This window comes from Ascaphus truei, chromosome 1 (assembly GCF_040206685.1).
Source record: "Ascaphus truei isolate aAscTru1 chromosome 1, aAscTru1.hap1, whole genome shotgun sequence".
Classification (NCBI taxonomy): Eukaryota; Metazoa; Chordata; class Amphibia; order Anura; family Ascaphidae; genus Ascaphus; species Ascaphus truei.
Window position 1 is genome coordinate 394,710,031 of NC_134483.1, and position 21,049 is coordinate 394,731,079.

General features: G+C 38.9%; 1 protein-coding gene across 1 annotated transcript in view; it reads right to left on the reverse strand.

Moving 5' to 3' along the window:
- Window positions 1-1,879: 1,879 nt before the first annotated feature.
- The window catches only part of NPY5R (neuropeptide Y receptor Y5), a 129,586-nt gene continuing 110,416 nt past the window's right edge, over window positions 1,880-21,049 (reverse strand). The window contains exon 2 of the mRNA XM_075612231.1: window positions 1,880-5,650. Coding sequence (XP_075468346.1) covers window positions 4,295-5,641 — 1,347 coding nt within the window. The 5' untranslated portion in view covers window positions 5,642-5,650 and the 3' untranslated portion in view covers window positions 1,880-4,294. The remainder of the gene's footprint in view (window positions 5,651-21,049) is intronic.

The window sequence follows — 21,049 nt, forward strand, 5'->3', positions numbered from 1 at the left end:
ATTTTTGAGGAGTTCTTTCATGTCTTTTTAAGAGATCATCATCTATCCTTCTTTTTCCAGGTCCAAGTCAGATGAAACGTGGAAAGGAGGGCTGGAGCAACCTCAATTTTATGATCCGTCAGCCTGCGGGATACGTTTTGAGAGGTCGACTTCTTCTTCTTCTTTGGAGGCTTGAGTTAGGTATTCGGAAGTAAGTGATTTGTTGAATGTAGCAGGATTATTAATTTACATTTATTGTAGGCTTACACGGATCCATCGTCCGCAGCATCCATGTGTCCACAGTCCATATTGTTTTTCAAGACCAGTATAACTACTCGAACTCAAAAGTAGAAACTGATTGTAAGCAATTGAAAGGACCAAGATTTTTACGATTTTGTAGTGGAATATAGCTACGGTAATTAGAAGAAATAAAAAAACAAAGTACAGTACATCAATATTTTAAGGAAAATACAACACACACCAACGCGTTTCGGACTATGAATAGTCCTTTATCAAAATCTTCACCTTGATAAAGGACTATTCATAGTCCGAAACGCGTTGGTGTGTGTTGTATTCCATTCTGGATCCATTAAATTAGCTTTATTTTATGGGAACGCATTCCTGGTGGTTCTTTGCTGATTCTCCAGCACTGGATATAGTGCTCCGTTTTTCCTTCTTCTGTTTTCCTTGATGTCTATCTACTGACGGAGGCACATTCAACCCTGGGGCACTGGATTACTGGACATGCTGCTCATCATGGATAAGAACCCCAAGTGAGTTTTGTTCCAGTTTGACCCCATTAATTTAATATTGTCAAAGAAATATGATGTTTTATCTACTGGTCACCGGCAGGTGTAAATGACTTTTCCTTACTGCTTTGCTTTGTGGGATCATTTTACCAGGTCACATCCTATTGGACATTTATACAATATAGGGTTGTTTTTCCAGGCATTATTCTGCTACTAAAGTTTTTTCTTCAGAGCACCACACAACACGCTTTTTCACATCAATATTTTATTCTATATGTGTTCAGCCTTGCCAATCGACCAAAAGAAAACAATTTCACAATTTCCTTTTATTTTTTATTTTTAGAGTAAACTGGGGAGTATTTTGGGGGGGGAGAGCACAATATGGTAAAGCATAATAAAGGTCATTAGCAAGAGTCTAGATTCAAAACATACTTAGGTATCAATGGGGGTTATTCATTTAACTGTAATAGTGCTGATTGGGGTTCTGTCTCACAGAAGCATCTATTTAAATCAAATTAATAACCCCCTATGCCTTAGTATAAACAAAACCTATGCTTTTATATTTTGAATTATTTTTTAAACATTTTCCAGGCAATGTTTGTGTGTTTGGATGGTTTTACTGTCTTTATCGCTGCCTTATCTTTCTCTTCTCCTATTCTTTTTTTTTTTTTTCCTATTTAGCTATTTGTCATTAAACGGTGTCAATATATCTTATAACCAAGATGAATAAAAAAGAAGACACAGCTCCAGATTTTCAAAACTTATTTTTTAAATAGTTATGATTTAGTTATGATTTATTTTTTTAAAGGCATATTGACATAGTGTTGACATATTAAGTATATCACTGTCTTTGGTTGAATTTGGTCCTGCATGTAACTTAAATTCAGGATAAACAATATTTGTTGCGACTTTACCAATCTTTCATTATATTTATGATGATACATTAATTTAGAATATGGGACATAATATAGCCATTTGACATTTTAAAGAACAAACACTGAAAGGAAAAGTAATATCTATACTTTTCTAAAAATACAGAAATAAAGCCCAGAAATATAGAAAACACCAATAGTTTAGCATATAATATGCTATTATTAGTAGAGTATTATTTAGATGTATTGAATCATTAGTTCAACAAATTAATTATCATGCTCTTCCTATTGTTGAAGTAACAAACCTACTATTAGTTATTGCTTCTTTTCACACAGAGATGTAATAGTAAATATTTTGAAGCATGTATTATCTTTTCTCACGTTTGGAAAAACAGAATGTGGTACCAATTTCAGTATGTACATAATTTCATGATTTTAACAAATGATTGATGAATGATATTAAGTTAATTTTCGAACTGATACTTATAGTTTCAAGCTCTCAACATCACGGTGATAACTCTTTTGGCATGTATTACAAATTTGCACTGCATGCTAATTAGTAAAACTCTGTAACAGATGGTTTGAGAAAATCGAACATGATGCCAAAACAAAAAAAATATTAATATAGTTTAGTCAAGACAAATGAGGTTGTTTCCTATTCAATAACGCTCACGATATTTTAATATTGCTGTTTTACAGTTTCATTGATTGTTATAATATTCACACCAAAACCACATGAGCTGAAACATATTTTAACAGAGATGTTTATATTTCACAAGGCTCTGCAGGTACATAACTGAAATTAAATGAGACTGGATTTTTATTTTATCCCAGTGATCAAAAATGTAGCAACGTTTAGGTGGTAGAGAACAATTCTGCCATGCTGAAATTATGTTAAAAAAGGTTTATCAGAGCAGATCTTGATAATTCAAAAATTATCTGTGGTTGTTTTTCAGCTAACATAATTATAATAATCCAATCAACAGTGATCATAATCTGTTTCCTGTATAAATGACATCATATTTTTGAAGTCCATTAATACTGACTCAATTCAATTACCACTGTACAGAGTCACAGAACAAATAAAAATCACATCTGAAATAAAGTAATAATGTATGTCCAAAATGTCATAATGCCTTAACTCATTTAATTTATTTACCCTATAAGAAACTCAAGGCTTTAACCTCACAGAGATCATATGCAGAAAATTTAAGACATATTTTATTTTTTCTATGTATTGTAAATCAGCCAGTCAGTTGGGGACTTACTTTACGTTTGCATATCTTTAGTTTAAGTGAAACAATTTAAAAGTTTAAAACCTTGGGCTTTGGCTCTTCTCAGCATTTAACAACACGGATATATAACTTCTAACAATACAGATGCCCATTGTCCTGGAAATAAAAGTGCAAGTCTACAACTTTATTCAAATGGATGAATGTTCTGGCCCAAGCACACCCTAATAGATGCGTAAGGACAGGCAGGTTAACTCAATCCCAATCCATTTTTTTCCAGGCCTTCTCTAACTTGTCGCGGTGCGCGTCAGCTTCATACTTTTCGCGGGCCTTTTGTGTAAGTGTAACTGTCCGCTTAGGCCTTGCGCCTACCTGAATCTGTTGCGGTTGTGTAGCAATCTCAGCGTCTGAGTTGTCACTCTCATGCGTGATGTCTGGTGAGGGTCTGAGTTCTGCTATGCTGCAGGTGTATGTAGGCATTTAGCCAGTGCGTGTGGTGTGCGGTCTGTTACCTGCGTCAGCGATAGACGACTATCTCAGATGGTGCCGGTCGGTGTCCTGCAGCGGTCAGCGTAGTGGTAGCTGTAGTTACCCGTGTACGTGGCTCTGACCCATGTCCTGGCGGATGTGGCCCTTGATAGCTCTAGCCGTGGGGACGTAGCGCAGAGGTAGGTGTGATGATTGTACCTCACTGCGAAGCAGTGTGGGCCTGCATGCCCTGTATAGAGGTGCTGCAGTCTTTCTGCTGTGTAGAAAGCAGGGGTTTGCTAATCTGAGCATCTGCGGGGCTTGCAGACTCAGGCAGTATAGGAGAGTAACAGTTCTGTGTTTAATGCACTGATCTTTTAAGCAGTGCTGCAGCATCTGTGTCTGTGAAACTGTTTTCAAAGCTGCAGGCTATGTATAGCTGTCTCAGCCTGTCTCCTGTAGTGTTGATTTTTACTGTTCTGGCCCAAGCACACCCTAATAGATTCGTAGGGACAGGCAGGTTAACTCAATCCCATATAAAAAGCAAGGGCACTTTCTTACTTGCTAAAGTGTTTATTTGGGGCAACAACATACAAAGAAAAAGGGGGGAAAGTACACAGGGAACACTGGGACATGAGAGCAATGGGGGGAGGGGGAGCTATGAGGGACGTGGGATAAATGCAAGTTATAGGGATAAGTAAAAATCAGTAACTTTACCAGGATAGGAGAAATGACTGCTCAAGATGGCTGCTGGTACTAAAAGTCAGCATGCTCGTCCGGGCTGATGAGATTAACTGGGACAATACCACCTGGCAAGGGGAGGGGGAGCAGTCCATCCTGGTAAAAGACAGGGGGGATGCCAAGGCAACTGGCTGAAGACAAGAAACCCACAAGGGATCGCAACATTGTTGCAACAGCTAGTCTGAGGAGTGCTAGCAGCCTGAAGACAGAGAAAACACAATCCTGTTCCAGGACAATGAATAATTTCACAGGATTAGGATATCTGGAAACAATGAATGAGAGATATCAAATCAGCTTTGATACCATCATTTAAAAATCCATAGAGTATGGGATTTAGACAACAGGACACCATACCTAGCAAGTGACATATGCAGTATACTAACTTAAAATGTCGATTGGAAATTAGATTGGCATTAAAATCAGTTACAAGGTGAAAAAGGTGAAGTGGCATCCAACTGACAGCAAAAGCCAAGATCAATACTGTTAGCCTGCAAAAAACACGTCTGGACCTTTTCTTTATTCGAGTAATGGATTTAGATACAGAAATCATGTTGTGCAGCTCAGAGTTTTCTTCTGGCTTTATTTCAAAGCATATGGGTACTCCTGGTAAATATACACTGGAAGGAATTGTGTGGCTCCTTTCTGTAGTAGAAGTTTCGGGAGGTTCTCCTGTATTACTGTCTTGATGGCGCCTCAAAATTGCTGGAACAACACTAGCAGATTTTTTGCTATATCTTCTTCTATGTTTCCGAACACAAGAGTAACTCCACCTACGACTGCTGGAGATTTCAACTTCAGACCGCTTACTCCTAGGTTGCTGAAGGGTTAGATTTATCATTTCATTTTCTTCAATTTTAGTTTCTCCATTTGGCAACCTGGAACTTATACTCCTACAAACACTTGAATGACTTATGGTTAGACAAGACAGTGGTAATATATACTGCACAAGTAATAAAGAAATGGTGAAGGCAATTCTATATGAATCAGATGGCCATGACTCTATGCACAAGTAGCTGTTGATCAATGATTCTAAATTGTATGCCTCTCTCAAATTGATAATTTTATGAAAAACAGGCAAAGGGGAACATATAGTAAATCCAAGAGTCCAGACTGTTGCAATTAAAAAGTATCCATGATTTGCTGTTAAATTAGTAGACAGTGGATGTTTGATCATGTGATACCTGACCAAGGCAATAGACATGAGCATTAAAGTTGAAATCAGAACAGATACACATTGGAGGAAAGGCACAATATGACACATGATTTCTCCAAAGATCCATTGGTCCAGCAGTACACATGTTAGTGTAAAAGGTGAACAAAAGAGTACGACTAAAATGTCTGAAAAAGCCAAGTTCCCAATGAGGTAGTTTATTATAGTCTTCTGTTTGCGTTTTCGGAAAATAGCCATAAGAATAAGTAGATTTCCCATAAATCCAAGGAGACTTACAAATGTGTACAAGCCAATTAAAAAGTATCGTATGTCATCTACACTGCTGTTGTAATCCTCCCATGAAGGGAAATTGGAGTTTGTCGTTGCAAATGTGTTGTTTTCCTCTTTGATTACAGTCCTGTTCATATAGTCTTTAACCTCCAAATCCATGTCACAGACCTGCTTACAATGAAAAAGAAAGGGATTAGCAAACAACTTTTAGAACAGACAGCTAAAATTGTTGGTTGATAAGTCAGTACAGCAACTAATTCTCATTTGATGCAGAACACATAATTTTACTGATAAATACTGTATGACAGTTAATTTTAATTACACAAATTTGATGAGTTGCTAAATAATTAGGAGTTTCCATGTGCAACATTTTTAATGATTCATTTAGTTAATGATTAATCATACAAATGTACAAAATGCATGGCAAGTATATCACTTTAATCTTTTGCTTTACAAAACCTGCATCATTTGACATTTGTGTTTAATTATGACCTAACATGAGCAATATCTTAAGAACAGTATGATACCAAGGAGACTGAGACCCTTATTCTGTACCAAAAGCCTGTTTGGATCGTTTGTAGATTTTTCAGATGTTCAGGAATTTTCTGCCTGAAAAAAGGCCTGAACAGACGCTAAATAGAATTACCCCTTAGGGTGAATATGTTTCCATCTTTTGGTATTACAGTATCAATAATTACTTTAAATGTAAATCAGATGCCATTATAGGTAGTTTCCATTATGAACTGATGCAATTATTAATGAGCATCTGATGTTAAATACTGTATTCATAAGAGGGTTAATGATATTAATAAAGAACTCAAGTTATTTAAAACTACTGGGAGTTTTTTCCAGTAATGATGATCAATTACACATACAGTATATCTGGATGGTTATCTAAGGTAAAAGAATATAAAAAGTAGACTGTTTGTGAATGGAGTTGAATAAAGAGAAACCACTCAAAAGGCAATAATCGAGTGATGTGATTCCTACTGGTTTCCATCAACTGAAATTGATGTCTAAAATTCTGACGTTAGGAAACCACCAAATTGACATGCTCTCAAGCCTTCTGTGAGGTATTTTTTAGGTCACAAGATGCAAGTCAAGATGTGGGACATTTTCATGGTAATTCGCAGACCAGACAAAATGTATGTTTTTTTTTTGTTGTTTGTGAAAAGGGAAGACTTCACAAAGAATTTGCCAAGACTTAAAAGTTGATCGCAAAATTAATAAGTACGTCTATTCATTTCTCCAGTTTCTTTTAAAATTTCCTTCTAAATGTTCTTATTGCAGAGGTTGTAAATAGCGCACACATACTATTTGGCTAGTAGATCTGCAATGACAGTTACAGATAAACACAAAGTAGACAATTAAACTAAAAATATGTATAGTTGTATTGGCAAAATAGGAGTGCTGGGTAGGTGGTGGAGTAGTGGTTGTGATGGTCATGCAGGAAAAGACCAGCATGGAGTGGAGCCCAAGAGAAAATACTTGGAAAAAATACTGGTACTACTTAGAAATCAGCAGTTGTACTTTAGACCCCTCATCCTTCTAGTCCTAAGAGAAATAAAATTGAAAGGGGGTTTTATCAACATCATCGTCATCATCACTATCCTCAATGCCATGCTCAGCAGCTGCATTAATATTACTAACGTCTCCCTCTCTCCTCCTCAAAGGAGTGTTGTTGTTATTGGGCACAAACAGGGCACCCAAGTGGAACAACATGTTTCTGGCACCTCTAAGAGTGACTTACAGAGATTACACATCCACACCAGGGTAATCACAAGTGTCTTTAGTGTGGTGAGATGGAAGACCCTTTCTCTGAAAGTACTCTCACAGGAAAAACACCAGTTAGTCAAAGTCAGTGTAATATAGAGTTTTTTCACCTCGGAGACAAAGAGGGGGAAGATTACTGTAATTTTTTAGAACCTGGCCAGGCTTCATGCTCTGGATGTGCAGGGGATTAGCAAAACTACTTGTGATGGAATGGTGAATAATAGAAATATTCATCTGAAAAACACGCAGGGATTGATGTTGAATTGGCTCTAGCTCTTATATTGCATAATTCTGAGGATGTGGAGAGAGAGGGGATGGCTGGGGGAGGTTTTGAGATAGTGTATGGTAATAGAAGTGTATGTGTGTGTGTGGTCCACCAACTGCCCTGTTAAGGGAGAGAGTAGACTGTTGATAGTGGAGGATTTGATCATTTGTTCCTTGTTGTTATTACAACAGTTAATTGTATTTATGGTAATAGCAGTGAAGAATGTGATGATGATAGCCAATCACTGTGAGCAACATGTAACCATGACCACCACAATTAGCAATTGTAGTGCTCCTATTATTAGCACTACACTCAGCAGCAGAATTGACATGTTTACTGTATGAAGAATTGACATTGACATGAATTTATATATCAAAGAAAAGAACAATTGTAGCGCCACACCAGATATAAAATGTACTATACAATTAAGTGTTACATAATATGTTAGGATTTATTAAATATAAATAAGTGCAGATAGGAGCCTAATAAGTGAATATATTCACTTATTAGGCTCCTATCTGCATATATATATATATACAGTTGTGTCAAAAAGAAAGTATACCCTCTTTGAAGTCTATGGTTTACATATCAGGACATAACAATCATCTGTTCCCTAGCAGGTCTTAAAATGAGGTAAATACAACCTCAGATGAACAATAACGCATGCCATATTACACAGTGTCATGATTTATTTAACAAAAATAAAGCCAAAATGGAGAAGCTATGTGTGAAAAACTAAGTGCTTCCATAGGAATTAAGATGCTAAGTAGCAGAGAGGTGCTGCTAATCAAATGCCCTAGATTAATTGATCATCACCAAGTGTGGCTACCTCTATAAAAGCCGAAGTTTTAGCAGTTTGCTGGTCTAGAGCATTCAGGTGTGTGTTAACACAATGCCAAGGACGAAATACATCAGCAATGATCTTACAGAAGCAATTGTTGCTGCCCATCAATCTGGGAAGGGTTATAAGGCCATTTCCAAACAAAAAAGTCCATCATTCAACAGTGAGAAAGATTATTCAAAAGTGGAAAACATTCATGACAGCTGCCAATCTTCCCAGAGTGGACATCCCAGCAAATTCCCCCCAAGGTCAGACTGTGCAATGCTCAGAGAAATTGCAACAACAAAAAACAATAGTTACATCTCAGACTCTACAGGTCTCTGTTAGCATGTTAAATGTTAAAGTTCATGGCTGTACAATAAGAAAACGACTGAGCAAGTATGGTTTGTTTGGAAGGGTTGCTTTGCTTTGGCAGGACCTTAAGAGAGCTGTGCATAAACAAATGCCCACAAACTTCAATGAACTGAAGCAACGTTATAAAGAAGAGTGGGCCAAAATTCCTCCACAACGATGTGAGATACTGATAAAGTCATTCAGAAAACGATTACTTCAAGTTATTGCTGCTAATGGTGGTTCTACAAGCTATTGAATCATAAGGTATACTTTGTTTTTCACACATGGCTTCTCCATTTTGGCTTTATTTTTGTTAAATAAATCATGACACAGTGTCATGTGTTGTTGTTCATCTGAGGTTGTATTTACCTAATTTTAAGACCTGCTAAGGAACAGATGATTGTTATTATGTCCTGATATGTAAAACCATAGAATTCAAAGAGGGTGTACTTTCTTTTTCACACCACTGTGTGTGTGTGTGTGTGTGTGTGTGTGTGTGTGTGTGTGTGTGTGTGTGTGTGTGTGTGTGTGTGTGTGTGTGTGTGTGTGTGTGTGTGTGTGTGTGTGTATATCTGTACCGTCTTATCCAAGCTTGATAATCAAAAACGAATAGATGAAAAACAGTGCATCTTGGAATGTATCTGTGACTGAAGCCTATCCTTATAAACCAATAGGGACCACATAGTATCTACACACATTAATAGTAATGTAACACCCTCTTACACTACTGGTATACACTCCCACACACACTTTTTGTAAAGCACTGTATACACAGTGGGCACTTTCTACATTGATATTTACACACACACACACACACACACACACACACACACACACACACACACACACACACACACACACACACACACACACAGCACACACACAGCACACACACAGCACACACACACATGCTCTTACATCACTAACATTCAGGGACCATTTTACACCTTAAGTCATAAATCGCATACTGCACAGGAGGGAGTGATAGGCTTCAGTCACAGACACATTCCAAGATGCACTGTTTTTAAGTAAAACCCTTTCTTGCTTTATCCATTGTAACACCGCCGGAAGAAGAGATCAGTGTATCTTGAAAGCTCGCACAAATAAAAGCATTTCGTTAGCCACACAACGATATTGTCTATTAGTTTTTTTATTTTATATATAACAAAACCAACGTCAAACCACAATAGTGAACAGAAAAAACTAATCCCAAAATAGTGAAAAATAGGGTTTCTTCCTGGATAAAATCCCAGCAAATGAAGTGGGTCACTGCTGCTTGCTGTAGGATGAACCACATCCAAAGGGGAATCAAAAGAAAAAGCACACACCCCATAGTGTAGAAACGTACAACCCTTTAAAAAATGAAGGGGGGGGGAAACAAGTGCACTCACAAGGGAAGGGAATTTAAAAGCTGTCTGTGATATAATCACCAGCCAGCAATCCCACAGATGCAGACCCACGGTCCTGGCAATCTTCTCATAGACAATTTCACAGCGGATCCATCGAGAACTCAATCCCACAGAGTCACGATAGAAGGTCAAGCTTTAACATCAGCAGAGTTCAAATCTCACGGCCAAAAACACAGAGAACTGGACATAGCCTTGTCGAGATCGTTATGTGGGCATGGTTTACTACAGTGACAATCAATGGGTTTATTAGCAAATGTTTGTTTTTATTTAAATATTTATTTTGTGGTTCCTTTAAAATTTTAGGTTGTCCATTCATTGCCATTGTAGCAATCCATGCCCATATTGTGAGCATGGTTTACCACTGGAACATTCAATGGGTAGAGGGGGTGGGGATATTTGCCCCAGGCAGATGGGTAAGCCTCACTGGTGGGTAGCAGGAGGGGGTAACCCCTTAATTACCATAGCAGTTAATAACTGCTAAGGTTATTAAAGGGTTACAGGTCAGTAGTTAGTTATTTTATTTTACTGTAGGTGCCCAGTGAAGACAAGGAGGAGGGTGACCTTCATCCTGGTAGGGGGTTACTATTGCGGTAGGAAGAAAGTAGCTATTGTACAATCTATTCCTCAATGGGCAATAAAATACCAGATGCACAACAAAACCTCACAAGTATATACATATGACACTGCATATACACTGTAACAGAAGTCTGAAGTAGAAAGACGCTATGTCTTATGATTGTGTAGCTACAAGCTGTTACTGTTGCGCTGTGGACTTGGCAACAGTGCTTATGGCCAAGGACTATACATGGAGAAACGAGTGCGTCCCTTACTTCTGAATGGTAAGTATGTAAATAGTGATGGCTACTGTTGCAGTAGAGTTGTTACATATTCTATGCCACCATAAACTATAATTTGTCAGATATACACCAAAGCCTTGCAAAATCAGAGTTAGTTGTGCAGTTGCACTTCAGTCTCAAAAACTGGCCCACAGGGATACCCTTAATAAGGTTACATGGATGGTGACTGTTGGCTCTAAGGACACTGTTGGTCGCTGTGCTTCTCCTGTAAATGTTAGTTGTGAGGGTACCACTATCCTCTTTAGATATAAGTAGGTCAAGGAAAGGGATTTTATCTGGACCGATTTCATAAGTAAGTCTCAGATTATTGTTATTTTGGTTCAACTCATCGATGAATTTCTTGAGGAGGTTCAAAGGACCCTTCCACAGTAGGAACACGTCATCAATTAATCTTTACCACATGTCAATGTGGTCAGTGAATCTCTCCATGCTTTCTTTAAAAACGATTTCCGCCTCCTACCAACCCAAGTACAAGTTGGCATATGATGGGGTGCATTTCATCCCCAATGCTGTACCCTTGGTCTGGTGGTATGAGGTCTTATTGAACAGAAAATAGTTTTTGATCAAAACAAAGGATAGTAATTCAAGAACAAAATTACTATGATTCCTGAATGTGGAGCCTCTAGCGCTCAGGAAATACGAGACAGCTTGAATCCCAATATTATGAGGTATACTCATGTATAAACCTTCCACATCGAGTCATACAAAAACACTCCGTCACCGTAATGTCATCTATTTTCCTGAGAATATCCTTTGTATCTCTGAGGTACGAGGGGAGGGCCATAACAAAAGGTCTTAATATATGATCAACATAGTTACTGGCATGTTCCATCAGGTTACCAATCCTGACACTATTGGTCGACCCGGGGGTGGGGTATAGCTTTCATTCAGGATTGCCAAGAGTTTTTTTTACAGTACTCAGTGGTGGGATCTCTGGTAAGTATTTTATAGCAATTCCTGTCTGAAAGCAATCTTTCATTTTCTTTTATATAGTCTACACTTTTTAAGATTACAAAATGTCCCCCGTTGTCTGAGGGTTTTATGGTTTTCTGTTTGTCTTTTCCCAATTCCACAAGTGCTTTAAGTTCCAGACTAGTTAAATTATTATTATCAGAGTTGCGTGGGTTACGAATTGTCTCTAGTTCTTTGTAACCAAGAAATACAGATATCCCCCTCATCATTATTAACTCCCTTGGTTGTCTCTGTGATATATACCTTGATAGAGTGCTCTCATTCATTGGGTTCTTTCTCTCCATAGGGTATTCAACAGGATCTAGTTACTGTGGAGAGTATAAATGTTATACATATGTTCTATTCTATAAGACATATATATATATATATATATGTATATATATATATATATATATATATATATACAGTATTTCCTCGATTGTAAGACGCCATCGATTGTAAGACGCACCATCGATTTGGCCCTTACAATCAAGGAAAATTACTTTTTCACTTTTTCTCTTACCATGTTTCAGGAGAGGCCCCTTGTCAGCGGAGGATGAAGCGGGCGGCGACGGCAGGAGAGGTCCCACGTCTGCAGATAGTTGAAGATGGACAGTGGGCGGGAGTGCGGTGGCAGGACAGGTTCCAAGTCTGCAGGTGAATGAAGATAAGAAGACAGCGGAATGGCATGCGGTGGTGGCGAAGGCAGGAGATCATAATAGCAGGAGAGCTGAGCAGGAGCAGAGCAGCATAGGGGAACGGCTTGGGAGGTGTACACTGTAATCGGAAGTCAGACACCGGTCAACTTCCGGTGTTACAGTGTGCACCTCCCAAGCCGTTCCCCTATGCCGCTCTGCTTCTGCTCAGCTCTCTTGCTATTATGATCACCTGGCACCGCCGAACGCCCACCCACCCACTGTCTTCTTATCTTCATTCACCTGCAGACTTGGGATCTGTCCTGCCATCGCCGCCTGCTGCACTCCCGTCCGCTGTCCATCTTCAACCATCTGCAGACATCGGACCTGTCCTGCCGCCGCCCGCTTCATCCTCCGCTGACAAGGGGCCTCTCCTGAAACATAAGTGAAAAGAGGGGGTTAGTACTGCAGACACTTTTCTTTTTTTTTTGTACATTTTTTAATACATCGATTCTAAGACGCGCCCTGATTTCAGACATGTGAAAATCGGAAAAAAGGTACGTCTTAGAATCGAGGATTCTAATATATATATATATACCCTATATCCCATATATATATATACCCTATATCCCCTATATCCTCGATTCTAAGACGCACCTTTTTTCCGATTTTCACATGTCTGAAAATCACTCAGAAATTACACTCAAAATTTAATAAGTGCTTTAATACTTAAGTGACTGCAGTATTAAAGCATTTATTACATTTTGAGTATATTATAGGATAATTGATCCAGTACTCATGTCCTTTATGTCTCCTCCATGGGGAATAGTTTATGCTTATAACTTCTTTATTTGATAGATTTGATAAAATAAAGTTTTTTTTATTTTTTGTTTATTTTACAAATCTCTCTTTGGCTATAGTATTGACCTTCAGGAGGTAATCATTAATGGACTATCATTGCCAGAGATTTGTAAATACCTGCAACAAGTGCAAATTAGTGGGGTTCTTTTTGACCCCTCTTTTGAGTCTTTTCTGTGTGCTATATATTGTTCACCTCCATGCACCTGCTGGCTTAATTTCTGAGGACCTTAAAGGAGAGCAGTCTGATTCGTCTATTATGATAGAAAAATCTCCTAATGAATTTAAAGTTTTGGGATGAGTCAAATGTTATCAAATCCTAGTTGGTCTTGAAGAAATTGAACACCGGTCTCGAGTTATAGTTATTACTATGAGTACGAAAATGAAAATAAGCATTATCACCTACAATAAGCACATTTCCCAAAAGCCTATTCCTAACCCCCCCCCCCTTCCTATTCCTTTTATATCTTTTACTTCTTACTCCTTGAACAACCCCCTAGTAGCTGGGTTTGTCATCATCCATATTGGCAATTGATTTGATTATTGCTAATAATAGCAAACGAGCATCCATCTCTGACAACTTGGACATGTTATTCAGACAGCTAAAACAATGCATTTTCTTTCATTGCTTTTGTAATTTGCTGTGTGACATTAATTTGTTTCTTGCCATAAACATATTATTTTACATACATTTTTAAAATCACAATTAAAGTTTCATAAAACACAAGCAGGAATTTAATTTTTTAAGATGATATAGTCTCTGGATGTACGCGATTAGAACTAGAATGCTTGACCCTCAGAAGGGCCAGCCATTAGAAGCAGCAACCTTAATAAGACCAAATTTATTAAAGGTCGATATTGCTGCATGACAAATTAGCGTTATAAACCGGAGACATAGGAGCAATATTTGGGGGGAATTACACTGTATTTACTAAGATTTATGAATTCATAAGCGTTTTGCAATATTCATTTTCATCTGCATACACCAAAGAAGCGTTAACTCGTAGTAATCTGCATTAAATCAGCACTAATTACACAATAGTGTGCGTGAGGGGGTGAGGGGGGCACATTTGAGATATAATATCTAGACTATTTAAATGAGTAAAACTGGGTTCATCTTGTGTTATTCTCTTTAGTGGATAAGCATTACTATTAATAATTAATTTTGATTAAGGTCACTTTAAACAGCATAACAGAGCATAATGAATCCTTAGATATTGTGCAACAATAGCAATTGCTACTATTCACTCATTCAAGTAGAATGGGAAATATTAGTACAAAACACTGATGGCACAATATGGTACTTAAAGCTCTATATTAAATCTAGTTCATTTCCTTCAGTCAATGTATTATTTGTAATGTACAAGCCATTTATTGATCTCTATCAAATGATGCGTTTTAAAAAATATATACCTACTGTAGCATATTCACATGGCACTATAAGAAGTAATATAACTTTGGAAATCTAGTTTAAGATTAGAGCAAAAATACAGATGTAGCCACACTTACAAAAATGCTTGCCTCTATCAAGAAGGGTCAGCCCTTAAGAAGACGTATCCTTAATAGACCAAGATGTCTTATAAATCAATATTGCTGCATGGAAAATTAGCGCTTTAAAACATTGGTATACCAGCAATATTTTTGTGAGTAGTTCCACTGTACAGTAGTTACTAAATAAAAATATAACTTGTAAGCATATTCACATGTCTCAGACAGGTCTGCACCCTTGCTTTTCCCTATTTACTTTTAGCAGACAATGCTTCCACTGCAGTTAGAGAATCTGGGAAATGACATGCTAATGAGCACACTGTGTCACCTTTTGCTTCCAATCATTTTAACATGGAGCCTTATAAGTTTATTCCTGCCATATTACACAGTGTTTCAGCACAGCCTGAGTTAAAAAAAAGTGCATAGCCAGTAAACTACCCACAGAGCTATTTTGACCTTTTTTTTAATCTCATCAGCTCATCAGTGTGAGGATGACTATACTGGCTTTGCAATTTGAAGCTGGGATAGGTTTCAATCACACATTAAATAACTTATGGTGGGTAAAAAAGTGACACAAATCCTCCACCGTACAGCATACAGCAATAAAAATATAACGTGTGAGCACATTCACATGTCTCAGACATGTCTGCAACCCTGCTTTTCACCATTATCTCTGAGAATACAATGCTTCCACTGCAGCCAGGGATTCAGAGTAATTACTAAATACTGTATTTACTAAGAATAATGTATTCATAAGTGGGATGTGATATTCAATCTCATTTGCATTTATCAAAGTAGTGTTAACTCCTAGACATCTTTGCTAATCAGCACTAGTAAAGTGTTTGTGTGAGGGGAGGGAGGGAAAAGAGATATACTTTCTACCATATGGCCTTTTAACAAAACCCTATGGCAGAAAATAATTGAATCCCTTTGATGCCTGAGGCTACTGATGCACTGCCAATACGTAAAGAGAAAGAATCCCTGTAAACAAGCACTCTTCCTCCAATGAAATAAAATAATACATTGTTTAATGTGAAAAGAGAGAACAAATAAAGTTAAAACCTATTAGATGCATGACAGTGCTACCAACTACTCTGTACCTGATGTAAATGGTACATTGACGTGACTGCCTCGAGTCACTACAGTGTGACAAAAACTAGTATTACTGTCCTATATAAGAGCGGTAGGCACTGATAGCTCCCCTGAGTCCAAGTATGTAGCAGTGCAGGGTACCCTCCCCTAAGAAGGGTTATTGTAATTCCAGAGATATCATTATGTGTAGTAACGTGATTATGATCCTCAGATCAAACTCTGGTCCCCAAACTGGTAAGTAGCCAATATGAGTAGATATATCTCAAAACCCACTGGGTAGATAATTTGGCTCAAAGGTGCCAATAATCATACTCGTGTGACCACCCACTCAGTGTGTCATAGCAGGGGGTAGGTGAAAAGTGAAAATAAACTTGTCCACTAAAGGGGAGGGTGACCCTTGGATACCCACAGAGCAGGGACTGTAAGGTAGACTGAGCAATACTCCCCTCACTCACAGATTAGCTTGATGTTACAGCTATACATAATATATATGATGTAAGTGAAAGCAGGCATACACAGGCTGTAAACCAGCACTGCCTCACACTGTCTCCACCAGATGAAAACCGTGGAACCTACCAATGCTCCAGTACTGCACATACAAATATAGCTAGCTAGTGGGTGCCTCCTGGGGCCCACAACTTAGTTTAGCTACCTCACGGCACATTGGAGCAGCGATCACGCAGTGCAGTACTTGCAAACTCGGAACTCAGATGGGTGACTTAGTTACCACAGCCTAGCGCTCTGGTCGCATCTATGACGTCAAAGACTCGTGTCATCAACATCCGACGCGCGGTTCATCCCCGTGGGGACTTCGTCTTTGACTCTCTCTCTCACTACTAATGCACTGCAAATGAATTACTACAGCCATCAAAGAGGTTAACAAATAAACACCTTATATTTAAAACACAGAAAACATAATATATACTGTATACAGTATGTGCACATCTTAAGCCTTCAGTAGCCCAAGTGTTCAACAAGTCATGGGTTGATAGACATTTGGGCTACTAATGGATTACAATATTTCTAAGTACAATATTGTTAATATTATGTATTTTTAGCATTATTTTTAGGTAGGCTAGTCTTATTTTACCAATCTATAGTGGCGATTATATACATAAGCAAGATAAGTCTAATGCTATCCTTGGGTAGCTGATACAAAGTTCTGATATTTTGTGGATATAGACCAATATAATCCGGTATCAGAGTTTAGTAAGTAGCATGTGAATTGGTAATGAGCCATTTTTATTAATTTGCGTACATTTGCCTGCTCACTTGTGATACTCTTGTTTTATTTAACACTCTTGCATATGTAATTAGATCGTGCATATTAATTTGCATTCAAATTAGAAAACCTGGTCTTACATATTCCCACTCTTCTTGCTGCGATAAAATGAGTTGCCGCTGTGTTATATAGACATTATTAAAAATGTTTTTAAAATATGGCATTTAAAAAAGCATTTTTTTATTATTATTAGCACAGAACGATATCAATATAAAAAGTTTAGTTAATCTAGGCCACAGTATTAATTGAGGTAAATGTCCAATTTTGCACATTGATAGCTACAACTCTTTGGTTATAGACCCACTTCTCTTGTGCTTCCATGTGGACTATATACTTCCCCTCTCCAAAAGACTGAATGTAGAAAGATAGTCCTCAGAAAAAACAGGTGTGTGTGTGCCGAGCATGTACAGTATACAGTATGAGCTCGTAACGTTAATCTTCAAATTACAATTGCACACACACACTTGAACTGTACGGCAATAAAAGACAGGTTGAACTGCAATAAGATTTTTATGACAACAACTCGCGATCGCCCACTTGAGTTTCTCAACGATATTGCAGACAACGCTAAAATGCCATTTTCTGCACTTGATAAAAACACTAGTAAGCTCGTGTCTTAATACGGTAAAGTTCGATGAAATCACACAGCATGACCAGGGTATGCCTAGGCATACAAACCGTGAAATGTTTTCATACCGGCCGCTGCATCTGTAAGGGGAACTTCTTTGTATTTTGCCAATCACAAAAGTATTTTATTCCACCAAAAATATAAAAATGAAGAAACAATATAATTGATAAAATGCAAAGTAGGTTAACTGTGAACGCATGTGCTCGTCTCACACACCTGTTTAAAAAAAAAACACACATTACAGTTGCAGTATTATATTTAAGAAATAATCCCCGCAGAAAAGGGCATTACTGGCCAGTAATGCCCTGTTCTGAGGGGATTATTACTATTATAGGCTAAATGTAGGCTTTTTTCATAAATAATAGACACTTTTATATAGTTATATAGATTTTTTAAATTAAAATAAAATGGTAAATACATTAAAGCACATCTCTATATACACTTACACTGCAGCAATCTATATCCACACACTGCCGTCCCCTCTGTGTGTACACACACACTCACACACACACACACAGCACTTAAACTGCTGCAACACACAAACTCTGTAGCTATATCCAAACTCTGCTGATGCTGCTGCTACACACACATACAACACAACAGCACCACACACACTTCAGTTCTAAAAACACACACACACACACACACACACACACACACACACACACACACACACACACACACACACACACACACACACACACACACACACACACACACACAACCTGCAGCTACACACACACACAAACTCTGCAGCAGATACACACTCTGCAGCAGACACACACACAAACACACACACACTCTCTCTGCAGCTATACAAATACACAAACTCTACTGACACACACACACACACACACAAACTCTGCAGCCACACACACACACAAACTCTGCAGCTACACACATACACACACACAAACTCTGCAGGAGACACACACACAAACTTCGCAGCCACACACACACAAACTCTGCAGCTACACACACACACAAACTCTGCAGCAGACACACACACACACAAACACTGCAGCACACACACAAAATCTGCAGCAGACACACAAACTCTGCAGCAGACACACACACAAACACTGCAGCAGACACACACACACAAACTCTCCAGCAGCACACACACAAAAACTCTGTAGCCAAACACACACACAAACTCTGCAGCAGACACACACACAATAGCTGCAGCGGACACACACACACACACACAAAATCTGCAGCCACACAAACATAAACTCTGCAGCCACACACACACACACACACACAAACTCTGCAGCAGGCACACAAACTCTGCAGCACACATATACACAAACTCTGCAGCAGACAGACACACACACACACACACAAACTCTGCAGCATACACACACAAACTCTGCACCAGACACACACACAAACTCTGCACCAGACACACACACCAACAGACAAAGTCTGCAGAAGACACACACACACTGCAGCATACACACACACACACACAAACTCTGCAGCATACACACACACACACACACACAAACACTGCACCAGACAGACACACAGAAATTCTGCAGCAGACACACACACAAAGTCTGCAGCAGACACACACACACACACACGGCAGCAGGCACACACACATTAGATAGACAGAAACTGCAGCTACAAACAAACTCTGCAGACACTTACTTTGCAGCTACAAATACACTCTCTCCCTCCTCAACTCAACTGTGTCCATGGATCTGTGTTCACAGAGGGAGAGGGAGGAGTCACTGCCTGGCTGCTGCTTTCTGACCAATCCCCTGCCCTGTCTGAGAGCTGTTCTTGCTTCCAGACCAATTCCCTGCCCTGTCTTAGAGCTGTTCTGACCAAAGAAAAAGCTGATTGGCTAGAAATAAACATTCTGCCAAAAATTCCGGGCATTACTGAATGAATAATGCCCGCCATTTTAACCAATCATAGAGCAGGTATTTAAATAATGCCTGTAATTTTACAGCTTTAGCCTATAATAATGTATATATGTCATGTGTTATATGTTCACAGTTTGCATTTTTTTAACTTCTGTTGTTTTTATTTTAAATGTTATTTTTATTTTCCATTGTCACTTCTCTATTTATAGTGTGTCTGTATGTGTCTGTGTTTTTTTCTGTATGTGTTACACAACAGCAGGACAGTTCATGCTCCGTAGTTCAGAGCGCGGCATGGTTGCCATGACATCGTCCCCCTGACATCATGTCTCCCAGCAGTGGCTAGGGCCGGGATCATAATGCCGGTGCAGGCACTCATCAGCGTGAGGTTGGCCCCGTAATCGTGCAGTACCCCAAGTTCCGGCTGCAGGGCCTGCGAGGTGAGTTTGTGCAAAGGCCTAGGGCCGGTACCTCAGCCCTGTTCTCAACTTAGACCCCATGGCGGAGCCCCCAGGGAGCCGGTCACAGGCAGCAGCACTATGCTCCCAGTGGAGCCGGTTTGCACATGCATACTCAGAAGCATACTAAGAAGACCCTCTGCCTGGTGCTGGGAGGTACTGGCAACCCGGGGATAGGTGGGTTATTTAGTTCCCACAAAGCCATTGGCTGCAGAGGTTAAAGATAGGAATTTTGTATAAAAATAATTTTGGATAAAAATTCCTGCAACCGATCGGGAGGGTGTTCCATCCAAAATTCATCATGCGGTAACAGAACTAAGCTGGATTCGAAACGTTATACCAACGTAACCCAAGTGAAGAGTTCGTAAGAACTAAGGAATCCCGAACCAATTCTACGGCAGTAGAACAAAGCAAACAGTCCCGGCGGAGAAAAAGTGGTTGCGAGCGGCGCCACTAGCCAAAGACTGTTTTACGGCTCTGCTTAGGCACAACTTCCGCTCCTGGGAAATTGTGCTTAGAGACTCAATTTCTAAAGATTTTGTTCTGGAAGTAGAGGATTTCATTTTGACCCATCCCAGTAAGTGTATTTTCGTAATATTTTGTAAATCAAGCTGTGTATGTTCATTGTGGAAATAAATTACAATTTATTTGATCTCTTTCTTTGTTTAATCAAAGGATCCAGGTAATTTTGGTGTTAAAAGTTCTGGTCTTCTGTGACACGGATATTCCTTGAAGACAACCACACCCTGTCTCCCGGGATGAATTCTTGAATCCTCCATCGGTGATTGTCCGCCTGTGTCTTCTGTCTAGAAGTTGCCTTCCT